We start from the raw sequence: 19,495 nt of genomic DNA, 5'->3' as shown, positions 1-19,495 counted from the left end.
AAAGAAAAGAAACTTTGAAGGCTTCTAGTGGGATTTACGTCAGCCAGGAGCTGAATCCTACATCTCCAAAGGGTATTGCTTGATTTATTTCTTCGAGGAGTGAGAACAGGGGACAACCCATCCGCTCTTGATGGGTTCCTCAAGCGAGTTGAAAAAAAAAAAAAAGAGAGAACTCAAAAGCTCCCTTGCTTTGGCACCCTAGGACGTGGCCTTTTATTGCAAAAGGGTAGAAATGCACGGGAAAAATAATAATCAACCTTCTTTGTTTGAGAAAAAGCCCCCGAGCCACCCAGAGGATGCGCTGCTGTGGGGCTGGGGACGGGTGTGGGTGGCACCTCCTGGCACCGAGGGGCCGTTTGCGTTGGCAGCTGCGCCAGAAAGCCCCCGCACAACCTAGGGGAAAACGGGACTAAAACAAAAAAGGGACAGAAAGAAAGAAAAAAAGAAAAAAAAATAATAAAAAAACCCACCCAGCAAATAAACAAAAGCATTCCTAATAAACTGGAAATGTCACACCGCATCAGGGATCACAAGATCGGGTGCGGAAAGGTCCAAGCGGCGAGAACACGCCGTGAAAAACAGATGGGAAAAACAAGCCGGGAAAGGTTGGGAGCGGGTTTCTGAGCTTCTGCTCCCGACATGAGGTTTAGAGACGGGGCTGGCGTGGCTGGGGAGCTGCTGGGTGAAACACCGGCCATCTACACCGTCCCTGTAACCCCCGTGGAAGCCCGAAAGCTCGGGGACGGAGGGCAAAGCTTCATGCTTCAATCCCGAATCAGCCCGTTTGGGAATGTAATTTTTCCAGCTTGCAGAGCCCAGGCTGGCCGCGTGTCGAGTCAGGTTAATAACGCAGCTTTTTATATCTTGGACTTGTTTTTTTTTTTTTTTTTGTGGATTCCTGCTTGGAACAGGGCTTGCTCCTCGCTGCACAGCTGTGCTTCGAGGCCGGGATTCAGGCTGGGTTGCTGGGAGACTCTGCAGCACGGGGATGGATGGCCAAGGACTCGTAGAAGAGGTTCCTCAGCAAGCAAACGCAACAAGATCCACGCTGGGAAAAGCAGATTCCTGCTGATGAGCCTTAAATGTTAAGGATCGAAAGGAGAATGGAAGACTGAAGGGAAACGGGAAGAGGTGGGGAGGTAAAACTCCTGATGACGAGCTTGGAGGATCCACCAGATGGGACCAGCTTTTCCTCGGCCCTGTCTGATGCCTCCCAACCTCACGAGATAACCAAAATTTATCTTTTTAATGCAACATCTGAGGGTATGAAGACGGAGCTGAAGTGAGGGCTTGGCTCAGGTGCCCTGCGACGTGGGAGGGGTGGCGAGGGAATGCTTCCCAAAGCTCAGCCCCAACGCTTTTTTTTTTTTTTTTTCCTTCTGAAATTTGACAAATCCAACTGATTTCCTCTACTCCTTTGCATTCCTGCGTGCTCTGGGGCTCCAAGAGATGCCTGGCAGGAAGTAGGAGCGATCTCCAGGGAGAGTTTATTTTGGAGAGCTGGCCAAGCCGAGCCTTCAAACTTCTCGTCCTCGTTACTCCGACGGAGACAGGCCGAGGCGTTCCCACAGAGGGCCAGATCCCTTCTCACCCCGACAGCTTCTCGGTGCCGGCAGGGAGGTGTTTTTAGGGCTGAGGCACAGGGTTGGAAACTTGTGGGTGAGGTCCTGAGACGTGGGCACTTTGGCCCTTGGATATACACTTGCCTTCAAATTTCAGAAAGCAGCTCTTGATTCGGCACAACTCACACCGCACGAGGCCAAGGTGGATGGAGAAAACTACTGTCCACTTCACCCCAAAAATATATTAAAAAAAAACACATGGATATAACAAAAAATGTGCCGTGACAGCTCGGCACACCTGTAGTATCAGCGTGGCAGTCGGACATCGCGGAGCCACGCTGCTGAAGAATTGCTTTTCCCGACGTTAATTGCACCAGCCATTTTTTTCCCCCTTTTACAACTCCTCTTTTATAACTTATAAAAAAACCCAACATTTAATAGCCGTCCTCCAGCTCGTTCCTTAAGATTAATACGTGAAAACAGAAACACCGGGGAGTATGCAAGGAAGAAAATCATCCTAAAACCCCCTTTGGCTGAATTTAATCTCTATTAGAAGCCTTAGTCACGATGGAAATGTATTTACAACCACAGACCTCCCCTAAATTACCTTAACAGCCTCTCGCTGATGCTCTGATGGCCAAAACAGCGCCGTAAATTCCCGGCTCGCCCTACCAAATCGCACGGGTGGCTGTGGCACCGCGTTTCAGCCCAAAGCAGGGTGAGATTTCGTCTTGCTACCCACTTGAGATCACCTCCCGGCACAGAGGGGTGCACCGAAATGGGAGTAAATGCCCCGAAATGGGAGGAAATTTCAGATTCGTGCTCACAAACCTGCTGGCAAGACCCTGAGGAGCCTACGGGCTCGGTTTTCCCCCTCCTTTCCCACGTCTGATGGACTTTCCGCTTGTCTGGCAGCGGGGCTGAGTTGTTGAGCAGGATGAGTTCCCTCCTCGCCTTGTCCCGGTGACTTCCAGGCAAGAAAAACCTACAAAACACCTTGAGTAGGAAACCCAAGGAGGAGATGGGATCAAAGGATGGCGGTGGCTGGCTCCCAGCTCCATGAGGGACTTGTTGCAGAGCCTTAAAGACCCGATTAATGCCCAAACGCTTCCATTCCTATGATTTTATTTCCCATTTCCAGGGACAGCAAAGAGCAACCTGGCGGCACGAAGGTGAATCCTCCTTCAGAAACCCGTTGGGTGCCCAACCCAAACCCCATCCTTGCCTGAGCTGGGACGTGCGATGCTGAAATCTGAAATTCTGGGTTTGGTTTTGATGAGGGGGGGAGAATTCAGGAGCTGGGAGCGGCTCTGCTGGATCCACGCCAGGTGGGATCTCTCCAAAACGTTGGTGGAGATAAATCCACCACCAGGAGAACCCCGGCTTCGCCTGGTTGAAAGCTCAGCACGCCAAATTCGCTCCTTTTCGGTGTTTTCTTCCCAAAATCAGCCCCTGCTGTGGCAGATACTCTCATCGCTCACATCTCACCCCCTTTACGAGGTGTGAATTCAGCAAGGTGGCCGTCCCTCGGCGTTTGGGAACCCCGGTCCCGTGCAGCTTTCCCAGGCTCCTTGTTGCTCTCGTCGCCCTTCTCCGAAGGCTCTGGTGTCAGGGGTCCACCCACGCACATTTCTATGGGATCACGGCCCGATTGCTGGCAGGGACGCTCCCCGCGCCGGCCAGCCTCGCTCTGTGCACGGCCTCAAACCTCAGCTCCCCTTTTCCGGGCTCAAACCTCACCCCATAACCTCCAACCTCCTCCCGGGACCACCCCACATCACTTGACAGCACCTCCACCTCCTTGCTGCAGCCAGAAAAACCCCAACCCAGGCGCTCCCCGTGCTCCCCGCATCCCTTCTACTTCTTTTTTTTCTTAATTTTCTTTATTTTATTTCTCCCCCACGGCTTTTTTTTTTTTTTTTTGCCAGCAGCAATCACAGCCGCTCCCTGTCTGCCACTGGAGGTAGGGATGGGCTCCTGCCACCCCAGCCCCGCGCCCTGACCCCAAAACAATGAGCCCTTCTATTCCCCCCCTCGCCCCGTGGAAACTCCGCTCTGCCTCGATGGGGGCAGGAAAGGCAGAAGGCGAGCCTCAAGCCCTCGATTCTTCTTCTATCAAAGCAAAAGCCTTTTTTTTTTTTTTTTAATTTTCATTTATTTCCCGGGAGCTTCCTATCTGGAGGGGTTTTTTTTTGGGAGCGACACAGAGAGCTGCATAAGACCCGGAATCAAAGGAGCTGTGTGCGGGGTGGATGGCACGCAGCGGGGTGGCTATTTTTTGCCATAATTACGCTGGAATCGGGTGTTTGTTAGGTCTGCCCCTACCCGTGCTGGATGGCTCGCAAGCCCACGGGCCGTACGGAAGGGGGATTTGGGTGTGAGGCGCCCTAAATAGGGGCGCTGGGCCAGGCTTGGCAAGGGAGAGGCAGGTGTGGGGCAGCAGCTGGAGTTCAGCAGCCCGGATCTGCGGGTTTCGGAGAGCACAAATCTTCTCCTCCGCTGTTATTTCCAGCTCGCCATATGGACGCGGGAGCTGGAAAGCCACCAAGGAGATGTCTGAATCGCTTTCCAAAGCAAACGCCTCTGGAAAAGACTGGGTTGAAGTGGAACGAGCCGCACAGCGAGCGCCGGGATGCTGTCAGGAGGGCATCCCAGTGTCACCCGGGAGGCACGGTGGAAATATTTCAGGTGCCCCAAAAAGGTGCCGGGAAGCAGAGGAAATAAAGGAAAACCAAAAGGCCGAGCAGAAGGGATTTGTGTGAGTGGTTCAGGGGAAAAACAGAGGCTGAGCACGCAAGATTTGAACCCTCGGAGGCCAGGAGAAGGAGAGGCCAGAGCCTTTTTTTTTTTTTCTTGCAATGTTTCAGTCGCTGCCTGGCCGGCCGTGATGGGTGACAGAGGCACGGCCGCACAAACCAGGCTGACCTTGGGGAATTCCTCCTCGGACGTTCGAAGTGGAATTCCTCCTTGACCTTCGGGTGCCGGCGTGGCTGCCTCGAGGCGTGCTCATGCCCTGGCTGCTCCTCCAGCTCTCGGGCCCCTCCCTGCCACCCACACCTTTTCCATTTTTGCTTGCTAATTGGGAATAAGAGAAGGGCCGCAGCACGGTGCTTGCTCAGGGACTCATAGCAGAGGTGCAGGATGCTCCAGGAGATTTTTAGGGGATGCTCAGCAGCTTTGGGAGCCTCCGTGGATGCTCACCCTGCAGTAAATCCAAGTCTCTCATCCTCACTTCTCCCTCTTCACACAGAGACGCACAAAAGCCGCAGAGGCACTGCGACAGGGCAGCAGGATCTCAGGAAGATGCCCTAAAGCCCAGTTCCCAGCTGCGGGATGACCCCAAACACGAGTGCAGCCAAACCACTGCCTCGCTCCCTGCCTCAGTTTCCCCACCCCAAGCGGATCCCTCGGGGCAGATGCGGCCTCGCTGAACGCCCAACGCCACGCGCAGCGAGCCCAAGCCCCGGTTTCCTCAGCTGCTGCTGTCATCCAGAGAAATAATGAGCGCTCTGACTTTGAGTCACTGCCATAAATGATGTGCTCCGGTCTGGTAAACACTATTACATCACCCCTCGCATCTGACACTCTCCAAAAGAAAAAGGAAACACACACACACAAAAAAAAAAAAAAAAAAAAAGGGTTCCAATAGGTTTCAGTATCGCTTCTGCTCTGTTCCAAGACGAAACGAAGCCAGCTTCCTGCTGCGCTCTCCTCAAGTGCTGTTTGTTTCTGCGCTCCCGTCCTGTTTGCTGCCACCATCGGTCTTCAGACTTCGCCAGGAGCATCGGGCGGCTCGGAAAGTCGTGACATAGTCACGACAGACAGCTGGGGATTCGGTGCCATAAGGCAAACGCAGCGCTTCCACTCCCTGCACGCCACCGGAGCGCCTTGCCTCCGCCGGGTAACCCCCCCCCGCTGGCTTTTTCTCCATCCAGCACTTGAAAAACCTCCAAAAACGGGTGCTGTGGGAAGCCAGGACCCTCAGAGTGCAGAATTTCCCCCCAAAACCCTCAGACCTGAATCTCCAGCGCTGCTTTGTGCTGGTTGCCCTGTGCCCCGATCTGCCTTGCGAGTAGCTGCAAGCGCTCAGGATGCAGAGAGGTGGTGCCGCGGGAGCTGGGAATAAAAAAAAAAAAAAAAAAAAGGCAACCCTCTGACCTGCAAAAGCCCTCCTGCGGCACAGCGAGGCTCTGCCCTCCTCTGAATCACAGGGACGGGGCTAAAAGTACGCCCGCTGCTCCTTTTGAATCACAGGGCTGAAGACGGGGTGGTTTGACAGCTGGAACAAGGCACCACGCCGCCCAGCTCAGGGCTGTCGAAACTTCTGCTCCGTGCTGGGTCAGAGGGCTTCAAAACCTCTCCCCTCGCAGCTTTTCTCAGTGCTCCTCTCCCTCGGTGCTGCTCCAGCCCAGCACTCGTTGGCCAAGCGTTCGGGCAGCCCGGGGTGTCCCCGCACCGCCGGTCACACTTCGGCCCCCATCCCACGTCCTCACCCAGCGAGGATGCCCTAAAGGAGGGACATCGAGGATCCTTCAGGGTCCAGAAGAAGCCTTTCTGCAGGGATTTACCCAAGGAAGAGGGCGGCAGGATCTCAGATCAGCCCCTTTAACCTCTCAAACCCTCTGACCTGGAGCAAGCTGCTCCTGCCTGATGGAAGACAGCCGCTGCCGCGCGCAGCCAAACCTTCCTCCCAGTTAAACCAGTTGAGGGGAAGCACTAAGGGATTGTAAAACCAGTGCAGGACCAGAAGGGTTTGGTTTGGGCACAATTGCAGCCGCACATCTCAGCCAGACAGAAAATCCGACAACTTGGGGGTACCCAAACACCCAGGGGAAGCGCAGTGATGTGATTACAGGAGGTTACGAGCCCCTCCATGACCACAGAAGTTATTTTTTACGTTGTTTTTCTACCAGAGAGCCCCTCCCTGACCCCAAATTGGTCTCAGACAGACAGACAGACAGACAGACACAACCAGCAGGAGAGCACCAGGAGATGGTGGGTGAGCACAGGGTGGCACAACACACGCTGCTCTCGGCTCATGGGTCCCACAACCGAAGCCAAGGGGGTTGTTTAGGGACCTGATTTTTCATTATTTTTTCTGCATCCCGAGCAGAAGTTGGCATTTTGGTGTCCCCACTGCTTTTGACCTTCAAACATCTGCTTGGCTTTCCCTACCAGCACCAGGGTGACATCTGTGGGGCTCATCCGAGCCTAACCAACCGTGGTCCCAAGACCGTAGGTCCCAAGACCGGGTTTGTAGCAAGGCAGAAAAGAGGCAGGAATGATCTGAGGCTGGAAGAGCTCGTGCTTGGCTTGGGGGAACCCAAGGGGAGAGAAAATCCCGAGCCTGCAGCATCACACACAGCACGGGCAGCCCGAGCAGGCCCTGCAGCGGGTGCGGGGGAGCTGCCCCGTGTGGACGTGAGGAAGAAAAGCCAGCACCTTCCCCTCTTGCCAAAGATCTCCTTGAGAAGTAAAAGCAAAACAAAGCCGGGCTTGCAAAAGCACAGCGCTTCCAAGGGCAGTTTCAGCCCCACGCCCATGCGCGGACACGCACAGCTTGTCAAAAAAAAAAATTAAAAAAATAATAAAAATAAATCCATCATCTTCCCCGTGTCAACGCAGCCGGAGCAGGAACTTCAAACCCAATTAGCAGCATCCTGCAGCTCGAGATTCCTCCTTTGAGGTCCCCGAGCGGAATATAAACCAAAGGCACGAGGCGAGAGGCGAAGCCTTCCTGGTGAAGCCCTCCAAAAGCCGGCGCAACGCCGCGGCGGCCTTTTGAGGGTGGAAACCCAAAGGCGCCCACGTGGTTTTGGGGCAGATCACAGAATCGGTGAGGTTGGGAGAGACCTCCACGATCACCCAGTCCAACCTCTGACCTAACCCTAACCACTCCTCCACTGAACCACGTCACTAAGTTCAACATCTCAACGTCTTTTGAAGCCCTCCAGGGATGGTGACTCCACCACCTCCCTGGGCAGCCCATCCCGATGCCTCACGACCCTTTTGGTGAAGAATTTCTTCCTAATATCCAACCTAAACCTCATCTGGTGCAATTTTAGCCCGTTCCCCTTCATCCTGTCTCTAGGAGGAGCAGAGATCCCCCTGAGGTCCATCTGCCGAGCTTCCTGCCCCGCGTGCGCTGCGTGGGCCGGCCGGGCGCATCGCGGCCACGTTTCCTCCATCCATCCAGGGAGGGAGGGAGGGAGGGAGGGGAATTAAGGATGTTTTGACAACACAGGTGGCTCACGAGGCTCTCGGGGCTGCAGCCGGATGAAAAGCAGCCTTCTGCCCGTGGCTAATTATGCCCGTGGCTAATTAGCCCTCACCGGCAGCGTGGATTCAGCTCCCGTAGGAATGCCGGAGCACGAGGTGGGTGATGCCCCGACGGGAGCACCCTTTTACGGGGCAGGTGCCGGGGAGCTAATGATGTTTGATGATTTAAGGCCGCCGGTGACTCAGGACGAGCAATTAAGCTGATTTCTGCGGGAGGAAGGCGCTTTGCTCCATTAAGCTAAAAGCATCCTCCGCGGCTCAGCCCGTCCGCCGCCCGGCGAGCCCACGGCAGGGTTTGGATGTTTTCCCCTATAAAAACCAGACGCTTTCACCTTTGTCTCGGGGTATTTTGGGGCCGGAGCCCCTCCCAGATCTGCAGCCTCACCCCGACCCTGTCCTGCCTCCAAGGGGACAGGGCACGCAGCTGTAGGGCTGGAGGCATCCGGAGGGGATGGCATCCCTCATGCCTATAGGGCCACCCCCATTTTGTGTTATCGTAACCCCAAACCACAGCCACCCCTCCGACCCTACCCCAGTCCATGAAACAGGTTTAGGGACGCCCACCGATCCCAAAAAAAAATCACAAAGGATGATTAGGATGGAGACCCCTAAGGATGGGGGAGCATCCAGCTGGACGACCCCATTGGGACGCGATGTGCCGAGTCATGGGGTGGCAGCTCTTTGGGGCCAGGCTCCCGGCGAGCCCGTGGGGAGGAGGAAAGGCTTTCCTCAGGCAGCGGGGACGGCGCCGGGGCTGGCGTTTGGACCCTTTTTCTTTTACAACTTCCTCACAGGCGTTTGATCCCGCTCGGGACCCTGAGGGGTGACGGTGGGGCTGCTTGGACGTTGCCCCATTAATAGGATCGGCAGGCGGGGAGGGGGAAGCAGACATTATAGGGTGTGGGGAGGGATCCCCAGACGCTTTACCTTTCCCCCCAGGACCGAAGGCACCCCAAAAAAAAACCTTTAGGGGTTTTAAAAGGGTTGCTGACACCCCTGGATGCCCCCACAGCGGGGCTGAGCCGAGTCCCCCCAGCAGCAGGTGCACCCGGGCATGGAAAGGGGAAGGGGGGGGGGCTGTCCCAAAAGAGCCTCCCCTATCCCAAAGGGGCTGTCCTGAAGGGTCTCCCCCCATCCCAAAAAGGTCCCCCCCCGACCCCAAAAGCCACTCACGTATCGCCTCAACTTCTTCTCCGGCGGCGACTTGCGGAGCCAGCCGGCGCACACCACCTCGCCCCCGCTCATCGCCACCCAGCCGGCCGCTGCCTCCCCGGCCCCGAGCAGGAGGAGGATGAAGGACGAGGAGGAGGAGGACGAGGAGGAGGGATGGAGATGAAGAGGGAGGGACTGGGGAAGGGGGGGCACACACACAACGAGCGCCTCCCCCCCCCCCTTCTCTCTGTCTCCCTCCCTCCCTCAGCTTCCAGCCGCGGCTGCGGGCGGGGAAGCAGGAAACCGCCTCCCGGCCCGGCTCTCCCCGCCTCCCGGCCGGCTTTAAAGACACAAAACCACCCCTCCCTGAGGCAAAAGGGTGCCCTAAATCCCCCTCGGCAGCTCCCCGACCCCACAAGGCTTGCCCGACCCCACAGGGTTTGCCCCGACCCCACAGGAGTTGCCTCAGCCCGGCCCTGCCCTCACAGATCACAGAGCCCGGGGTGGAAACTTTCCGGGCCTCGCACCCCCCCCCCCCAAATTTTGCACCTCAGATTTTTCACTAAACCCCCCTAATTTGAAGGTTTGGAAGCAGAAAGCCCCCCCGGGGAGGTTTGCACAAGGGTTTGGCAGGTTTGGAAGCAGAAAGCCCCCCCCTCAGAGAGAGGTGCCCGGCTGAGCTCAGGGCCCCATGGGGGAGATGTGGGGGTCAGAGGGGTAGCAAAGGGGAGAAAAAGGACCAAAAAAGACCCCCCGAAACCAAACCAAAAACCCAACCCCCAAAACAAGAACATCAACAACAAAAAACCATCAAACCAACATGAAAATAAACAATTAAAAAAAAAAAAAAAAAAAAACATGAAGGCAAACCAAACCAATAAACCACGGCAGCGGGTTGTAGCAAAATCCCCCCCTGCCCTGAGGTACATAATAATAATAATTGAGGGGAAGCGATAAAAGCCTCATTTTTTATTTTTTCTTATTGTCAGTAATGGAGCAGCACCCACTTCATCCAAGGTCCTACGTCCCTTTACAGCCCTCTAACCCTCCTTTTGCTCCATCCTTAACAACAAACCCCTGGGCATGGCAGTGGTAAAAGTTGTTCTGTGCCGAGTCCCTTCGCACCGCACCTGTTTGGTGGTGTTTTGTTTTTTTTTTGTTTTGTTTTAAGGAAATACAAACTGGGGATGGATTTCCCAGACCTGCTTCTCTCTGACGGCTCTGCCCCAAACCTGCTGGGGCACATTCAGTCATCGCTCCCTGCCTCGATTTCCCTCCCTGCTGCTCCAACCTCCGTGGGCAGGGACGGTCTCTCCTGGCGTGTCTGTGCTGTCCCTGCTGCAATAACAGCTCCAGCCTGGGACAAAAACCAATATATGTGGCTGCTCGAGTGGGGATCTTGCGTCACGAGCAGTAATTACAGCTCGCGGTGCCTCTGGGAGGGAGGGATGGCACCTTTGTGCAAGCTGGGGACACAGCACTTAGGCCATACATTGTTTATCAGCTTTGCGAATACACAGCGGAGGGGAATAACCCCTTGAGGAACGAGGATGTAATTTGTGAAGGATGTATGTTTGTAGGCTTCATTTTTATTTTTTTATTTTTGCCAGGTTAAAAGAAAAAAAAGAGGAGTTTCAGACCTTTTCCTTGATCCCGTTCCTGCAGGTGCCAGCTGTGCCCGCACACCCCGGCCGTGCCTCACTCTGTGTGCAGGAGCTGCACCAATGCACGCTGTTACATCCACGGGGTAAACGGGGTGACCCCATGCTCTGATCCCAGCTTCAGAGACCTTCCCAAAACCCAGCACTCCTCCAGGGAGGCCAGAGACCCCCCGGGAGTTTATAGAGACCTAATTGAGAGCGGACAATCGCGATTAATAGGCAGGTATGGTGCAAAGCCACTCCGTGCTGCCCGTTAATGATTCACGGGCTAGGAATTTGCTCGCACTGACACAGATGCAAAGTGGTATCAATTTGAAAACCAGTCGCGGAGAACCCCGTCTGCATTTTTATGTTAACAACTTTCCCCACACAGGGCCGAAACGCTTCACTGGGGCCACGGCTCTTTAAAGTGATGCTCCGTAATGAGCATCGGGGTGAATTGGTATGAGTTATTCTGCACGGCCTTGGGGTTATGACCCTGCTCCCTGTCCTCTCCTTTCTCTCTACTCATCCCATGTCCTGGTGCCCAGCTCAAATATGATCACCCGATCATATTTGACCAGTGGCCAAAACACGAAGCATCCCCAGGAATTCTTTTTTTCACGCCTCTGCTGATGCCTGCTCTAAAAGCCAGCCGCACACAGCTCCCCGGCACTTTTGGATGGGAAACGGGTTGTGATTTCTGCACCTGTAAGCATGCTGCCAGCTCAGACGTGAGACAGAAGCTCCGTGCAGAAAAACTGCTCGCAACAAAGGCGCTCTGCCTGAATGTGCACGCCTAAACCCCGCCACGGCTGCGCTCAGAGCGGGGCCAGCAAGTAAATCCTGGCATCAGGCGGCCAGATTCCTCGTGACCCGATGCATGTCGTGCTACAGCACCGGTGCCACTGAAAGCGTTGGGCCAGGAATACAAATCTTGCCCCCGACGCAGTATTTGCTCCGGAGCAAACCAGAGTTGGAGCAAACCAAAAAAAAGGGAGGAATTGAGAGGTGGCGTGTAAGAAATCACGTTCCTACGGGGCTCCGAGACAAATCCCGCGTTTGGTGTGCTGGGATGCCTGGGAAGGAGCTGCCCTTCCTCCTGCAGAAACCTCCAGGGGGGGTTTTAATCACAGCCTTCACCGGGCTTCCTCGTTCTCGGCTGAAACTGAGATCCACGTGTGAAAAACCCCAACTTTTGGCGAACCGCAGTGCCCACCGCCTCCCGGTTTCTTTAACCGAGCTGTGCCATCTGCTGGCCCAAGGAAAAGCTGCAAGAAGAGCGCGTCCAACCTCGCAGCGGCTTGCTGGGGAGGCAGGATGGAGACAACGGGGCATTTCCTGGGGATTAGGGGCCCAGCTGGCGGAATGCTTTGGGCTACTCACCCCAGCCGGGCTCTGCTCCCTAGGAAATGCCCTGCGCGGGGGTTAAAATAAACCGAAAGAGGCTGCGGGGAAAGAGGCTCTGAAAATCCGCCGTGCTGCCGGGTGCCGCGCGCCTGCTTTGCCATTCCGAGCGCACGCTCGGGCTCTTGAGATGCAGCTCCACGCCGCGACCTGACTTTATCTTCAGCACACAGCTCCTGCAGCAGGGCTGGCTGGCAGCGGCGCCTTTCATGTCATCCAAATTTGTCAAGGTTAGGGAGAAAATAAAAAAATTCTTCTCTTTCAAGAAGGATTGGAGCCTTTTCAAGCTTTCTATACTGTGTAAAAGAGCATGGCGAGCCCCCCAGAACAGCCGGCGGGTGAAGGCAAACCCCAAGCCAGTCCTTTCCTTTGTCGATAGGCAGCAGCTCCAGCAGCTCTGGCTGCTTTCCCTGAGCAGGGGGAATATTAGCACAGGATGCTCTGATCAGCTAACGAGGCAGTTTGAAGCATCTTCACCGCGGTGTTCTGGCAAAGACGGGGGCACCAGAGCTCTGATGCCTTCGCAGAGACTCAAAAAAGGAAAAGAGACGACTCGGGGGGCAGCAGTGCTGGAGATGCAAGCACAGCCTGGAAATTGATGGTCCTGCAGTGATGGGAAAACAATGGGATGGGATTTAACAGGCTGCCCAGAGGGGCCGGGGCTCCTCTTTGGTGCTGAATCGGTGTCTGGATGCAGCCAGGGGACGCTTCCCGTCCTTGCATTTTAAGATAATGACACGGGTTTTGCTGCTTGGGAGCCAGGATCCAAGCTAAAGCCCAGTCCTGCTTCCCACACTAAACCAGACCATTCGAAATAATTTCGCAGGGAGCTGAGCTGGGACAAAACACAACTGAAATTCTTCCAAAACCTGGGCTCAGACAGAAGTTCTTCATGCCTGGTCCATCCTTCTGGGATGCCTTGACCGCAGCCGGGCCCAGGGCAAGCAACCGTAAAACAAATCACAATAAAAGGAGCAGGGAGAAGTCTTTGCCCGTCTCCCCTGCCTGTTTACCCGAGCCTGGTATCCTCTGACATCCTTCGGCATTACTTCCAGAGCAGATGGTGCTCTGTGGTAGAGCAAACGAGCAATTATCCTCCTGACACCCTGCGAGGCCTCCCCGCATGCGATCGCAAGAAGTTACTTCACCCCAAGCTAAGAGCTGTTGTCTGGCTTTTCAGCATAATTGGCTGTAATCGAGTTTAATTTGGTTGGTGCAGTAACTCTGAAGACTTTTGTAACCGGATTACTGTCGGCTCAGCGGTCATGTGCCATTATATTTGCTGGGCAAAACAGAAGCCAGAATAAAACCAGATGCTTTCCCCCCTGCTCCTCCTTCCAGCGGCACCCCTCCAGGATATGAGCTCGCGCTGCACAGTCACCGTAATGAACTCAAAATGCTATTAGAAGAAGGAAGTCGTTGCTGTCATATTACATTCAGGCCTCTCCTAGAAAGCGTAAATGATCTGCTCTATGTATCTCTGTTTGTTTACAGTCGGAGACCACGCACAGCTTAGGGCTAAAAATACTGGAGCACAGATCTACGATGCGCACGAGCTTTGAGGTGAACAAATCTCATTATCCTTCTGGTACAGAGAGGGGAGCTCGGACCAGGAGCAGGAGTGAATGAGCCCCTCAGGTCCCATTTTCTGCTGTACATCACCAGCCAAGAGAAAGGACTACCAGGATGAGAATGCTGTGTCTGTAGCAGATGCACGGATCTACTGCAAGCAAGCCATAGGTGAGAAAGGCAAATGTCACTAAGCCAGCAGCATAAAGCCCTTCTTTTCAGACCTTCCAGCTCCTACTGGCGTTAACTTACCCAGGCAGCGTGTGAAAGGCTGTTCTCATCAGGCTTTAGGACAAATTTTGGAAATTCAAGACCCTGTGGGCCCCCAGATGTTGGGATTTAAGACCCGGTGATATCCTCCTGACTGATGCTGAGACCAGACAAATGGAGACTGAAATGTACTTTTTTTTTTTAACAGTGAAAATGTACTTTTTTAAACAGTGAAAATGTATTTTTTTTTTAACAGTGAAAATATTCATGGGAACAACGCATGGAATAGATAGGATCTTGTGGTTTCACAGCACTGGAGGCTATTTGGAGGCATAGGAAATGTATTATGTTCCTGGCTTAAACGCCTGTTGTCAGATAGATGCCTCCTAAAAACTCAGCTCAGTTTTGAATTGCAGATAAACCGTGAAAAGACCAAAGAGACTTCTCCGAGAAGCAAAGCAACATCTTCAGCTCCCAGTCCCAAATGCTACGGAGCAGGCACCCGCACGGCTGAATGCTGGTAGGCTGCAGACGCAGGCGTTTGCATCTCTGGTTCTGGCCAGATGGCTAGTCCGAGTTTCTAATGATCTGGGAAATGAACGCTTCGTAACGTTGCATCTCCGAGGGGTTAGCACCAACTTTCTTCCAGTTTCCATACCAGCACTGCTCCAGATGGCACCAGATCTCAGGCGGTGATGGGAGTAACGCGCTGCTAAAAGCTGCACGTGCTCCAAGGAGGCGGCAATGTAATCCTGCCAGGCAATCACCCGTCAAGTTCGTTAACAAATATGCTCATGAAATGTGTTCAACGCTTGCATCCTATACTTCCTAAATCACCATAAACGACAATAATTGATTAACGCCATTAAAAACGGAATATGAAAGCGTTTTTCAGCCACTGCAGAAGCTGAGCCCTCAGATTTCATTTGCGTTGTACTTTGGGTTGAGCGAGTGGCAGAGTTCAAACACGTGGGGTTGTTTATAGGGAAAGCACTTTGCTGTGCAGAGCCCCTTCTGTGACACACCGCACGCTGCTGGGCAAGCCCCAACGCACGTGGTGGTTTATTTACATTAAACAACCGGAGAGGTCACTTCAAGTGCTTCACGGGGATGGCATCGTGTGACTCCAGCCCGGCAGAACGAGGCCTCATCAGCAGAAATGTCTGCTTGACTCAGGCAGGGGAGCCTCAAAATCTAATTCTGACTCTGCTTCCCTCTATAAGCTCTGGCAGATCTCTTCATCTGTCCCTGCACTCACCTTGAGCATCGGTTTTCTCATGGCTGCACGGACACAGAGAGGTCAGCAAGCCTTGGAGTTGTCTGGGGTGGGAGGTCTGCGGCCATGCTTCCAGCAGCAGAGCAGCAAAGCTGAAGGACACACGGGAGATGGGAGAGCTGAATCTCAAAGATTATGCATCACACGCCTGCTTCACGTGGCTTAATCTGGCTTAATTACAACGCCGAGCATTTAGAGACTGGGATCTTCAAAGGGCCACAAAGAGTACTGAATTAATGCTCAAAAATCACTCTGGAATTAAAGAATTACTCCATAGAATTGCTGTTGCACCGCCACTGCGTCTGTGAAATGAAATTATTTTCCCCCGTGGCTGGAAACGCAGCGTCTCTTGGAATTCATGGCTGATCGTACAGGAGCGTCCAATATAGAAACGTGTGAATGTGGTTTGTCAAGGCTACCTTCCAGACCACACCGCGAGTTCCTCGGAGCAATTTGTGCCTTTTTTTTTTTTTTGCCAGCAACCCATATGGTTCGTTACTGCTGAAAACCGAGGCCTCCGTTACTACAGCACACGCGAGCGTCAGTACATTAATCTGCTGAAGACAGTAAGAAAGATAAACAGCTCCTGGTGAAGAGCAAAAAGCAGGAGCAGGCTTTGCAGAGAAAATTAAAAATGTGCTCTCTTGGCTCCCTCAAATTATTCAGGAAAAAAAAAATAAAAATCAATTGCAAGAGTAATAAAAACCAACAGCAGCACTGTGAAATCCGTATTGCTCTATCTGAAAGGCCTCGGGACGTACAGGGATAGATAAAAATCACTGAAGCACAGTCTAGGATGTTAGAAATGCCAAAAATGCGTTTGAAATCAGATCGGCTGCAAACATCCTGCCTGGCTTCTGGTGTGGCAGTGCACCCAAAGGCGGAGGGGAGTCTTGTGGGGAGGCAATGCACAAGGACTCGGTTGATTTGGGTCAGTTCCATGGTTCTGCCACGTACCGTGGAGAAGCTGCTGAATTGCTCCATGCCTCGATTTCCCGCAGGAAAAAGAGTGTCAGCAATAAGAGCAAGAAGGATCCTGAAGTCATTTCACCCATGTTTCACCCAAAATCGAGCCCACAATTTCTGACAGAGCTAGTCGAAGTCCTTCAAACGGCCTCACAGCCTTGCCCCACTCCTGCCCTTCATGGCAAAGCTCTCCCTTTGCAGCATCTTTGCCTGATCTCGCATGGCAAACACTGAGACCCAGCTGCAGGACAGATAAGAAGCCACATCACGGCAGCAATAAAGCAACGGGAGCTGTAATTTCTTTGAACTCGGGGTCAAACTTCTTGTTAGCCAAGTCTATAAGAACCCATACAGTAAATTACATGCGTCTCTTTACCAGCAGGATCATAAAATAAAACTTTACAATCCTTCTGAAGGTCACAGCTCGGCAACAAACTGTAAGATAAAACTATAAATTCACCCCCGAGACCAGTTTTCGTGGCTTCACCAGCTTTGGTTAGATCTGAGGAAATTAGGACTTCGACAATCTTTATACAAAATCTTTCTTATTTCTCCTTTGGACCCATCTCCAAGCTCTCCCTAACGTAAGACAGAGGCTGAAACAACAGCAACAGCAAGCGTTAGTGGTTTCAGCAGCAGCAGAGCCTCATTTATCTCCATACACACATTTAATGGGAACAATGACCAGAGTGTTTCTTGGCAAATTAGTCCCTTTCTCCCCCGAAAGACAAACACACCTATAAGCTACTTCCAAAACAATCAATATTAGTCCAGCAAACAAAACCCTACGTTAGGTTTCCCATCAAAGTCTTGGCACTGCCTCGAGTGATGCTCTGTAAATTGCAGCCGCTGTTGAATGAAGTGGAAAGGGGACCGCTGAGCTGGGCACCTCGGTGCTTCTCCCTCCTGTCTGGGGGCTTGAAGAGACTTAAGCCAGCTACAAACCCTACGCCAGCCTGGCCTGCTGACTCTGAAAATCTGGCTGAGGGACAGAGCTTTATTTCTGTGACTAAGTTAATACAACAGCCCAAGATCCACACACTGCCATCGTAACTCTGCTGTTCTCCTTAGGATTTACGCTATCTCTGCTGCTAGCTAAGGAGCACGTGTTCGCTCTCCTGGGAAGACTGAGACGTGGTACCAGTTTTTGGGTATGATTTTCTTAATTAGATCCTGCACATAAAGATCTGAAGTAAAGGGATTATCTGAGGTTTGTGTGAGCAAAACCAGAAGTCTTCCTTTCAACGTTCATGCGCAGAAACAATCATCGATGACGCCGATTCTTTCCTCTGAAACTCCAAGTGAGGACAACCCTGAAAAGAGGCAGCGCCAGCTGCTGAGGAACTGAAACTGCAAGAATTACTTACCGTCAGCTAGCAGAGATCGTGCTGGTTACCTGGCCTCGAGAGCTGACCCCTTACAGCACTGAAAACACCCCAATGTGAGCTGCGGGTTCAGTTAAGGGATGAGTCCTGTGTGCAAAGAATGACAGCTTTTTATTTCAAGAAGTGTCAGTTTTTAATCTGGCTTCGACTCTTGCCGGAGTGCAGCCTCTGAGCAGAGAAGCAGCAAGGAAATGGCTTCAATCTACGAAACTCTCGGCGTGTTTCCCTGCCTGCATGTCCCAGAGGAAATTCATTCCGGGCCGGGAGCTTCAGAGGAAATAGATGGCATTCCACATGGAAATCCCAGATCAAAACGCCCCTAAGGACAGCCCTGCCAACACACCCAGCACCTCAGAACGAAGCAGAAGTACGTGCACAAGACGAGGGAGGCTGCTCCGCTTGGACACGCAGTGGGGAACGCGCCAAGAAGTGCGTCCTTGCCACCTCTTGCTTCACAGCCTGCTGTCCTACGACGGCTACAACCAGGAAAACAAAACGAAACAAACCCTCTGACATTGCTTCATGTACCTACCTGCTCAAAGGTTCAACCTTTTCCTTCTGTCCTGCAACGATCTCTTATCGAGGTGAAGAATGGAGGGCGGATCGCACCAGCCCTCGGCTCTTGCAAGGCCTCGATAACCTGCCTGAAACGCTCCTGCCGTCCTTCCCGGTAACTCGTGACTCACTCCACATCATCCCACGGCTTTTGGGCACCTGCCATTGTCTTCTCTTCTCCGCCTTGTTTTTCACCTGCCGCTTTTTAGCCCCACCCGGCCCGTCAGATCTGAGATCCCATCAGATTCACGGCGTGGCCAACAACCTCCTGCACCTTCACGGGGTGGCCAAAAACCTCCTGCAACTTCCCAGAGTGGCCTTCAAATAGCAGATAGCTCAAACGCACAGAGATACTCGGGTGTCTTATGAACTTCTCAGCGGTTTCAAAGGTGCTCGAACCCTTCCACGGAACCAGACTTACCACCTCGGGCTGTACCAGGAAACACAAAGCAGCAAATGCATGGTTAACACCCACCTAATCGAGCAGATGAAGGAGAAAACAATCTTGATGTGCAAGGGATACTGCAGTGACTGCACCAAACAGCCCAAAGCAATGACCTCGAGGTGATCTTGTTTGCACGATCATTACACACAAGAGGCCCGGCCGTGGACCGAACTGAAGCACGGCAGGTGCCCCGTTACATAAATTTGTGTTTTTAGATGCTGCAGGTGCAGTACTGCACGGCCTCACTGCAGAGAACTGGGACCAGGATGCTACCAGCCCAACGCTGTTTGGTAACTGCTTTGCAATCTCTTTCATCTACTCGGAAAAAAAGTCTTCAGGGCTGTTCTGCAGCCACTTCACGTTCTGCGTGCCAATTTACCTGGGTTCATTAGCAGCAAGGCTGTTACCTTGCTTTTTCTTCTTTATATACATTGTTTTTACTGCAGCTGTCTCGGGCTCCACGCTAGTAAGCACTATGCAAATGACCGGTTGCTGGATGGCTGCTAATTTAGAAGGGAAGAAGGATGCTGGAAACCCTCAGTTCGAGTCCCAAATAAACCACTTGTTTCCAGTTGCCTTGGGCAAGTCACTTGATCTGCCCTGAAATCTGTTTTCAAAACAGAAATGAATATTTCTTTACCTGGCAGGGAAGCTGAGAGCATAAACCCATTAAAGACTGCAAGGAGTTCCGATCCTAGGGTGATAAGCAATTACTTCATACATATGCAAGGGCTGGCAGCGTGCGTTGCTTGTTCCAAAATACACACAGAACTGCTTGGCCCGATGAACAGATATTTTCTCAACAACAAAACAGCAAAGCAACAACAACAAACCGCCAGAAAACTGCAGGTTGGCTTCAGAGGGATGAGTGTGCTCTCGTCTAACTGAACGTTTCCTTCTGCTGTGCAAGGGTGCTTGCTCGGATGCACGAAGCAGGTACCTCCTGCAGAAGCTGTGCGACCGACTCGGGTCCACGCAGAAGTAAACATCAGCCAAAGAGGCTGGAGGAAATGCTTTCCACCAGAATAAGGAGCCACGCAGAGTTACAA

At 52.9% G+C, this 19,495-nt stretch overlaps 1 protein-coding gene across 2 annotated transcripts in view; it reads right to left on the bottom strand.

Moving 5' to 3' along the window:
- Positions 1-9,156, bottom strand: part of GAB2 (GRB2 associated binding protein 2) — a 75,258-nt gene extending 66,102 nt beyond the window's left edge. For both annotated transcript variants that reach the window (XM_032185020.1, XM_032185028.1), the window contains exon 1: positions 9,015-9,156. In XM_032185020.1, coding sequence (XP_032040911.1) covers positions 9,015-9,086 — 72 coding nt within the window. In that variant the 5' untranslated portion in view covers positions 9,087-9,156. The remainder of the gene's footprint in view (positions 1-9,014) is intronic.
- Between the last annotated feature and the right edge of the window lie 10,339 nt (positions 9,157-19,495).

The sequence above is a fragment of the Aythya fuligula genome, chromosome 1 (genome assembly GCF_009819795.1).
Source record: "Aythya fuligula isolate bAytFul2 chromosome 1, bAytFul2.pri, whole genome shotgun sequence".
In the NCBI taxonomy this organism is placed as follows: domain Eukaryota; kingdom Metazoa; phylum Chordata; class Aves; order Anseriformes; family Anatidae; genus Aythya; species Aythya fuligula.
This window is presented reverse-complemented; position numbering and strand designations above follow the sequence as displayed.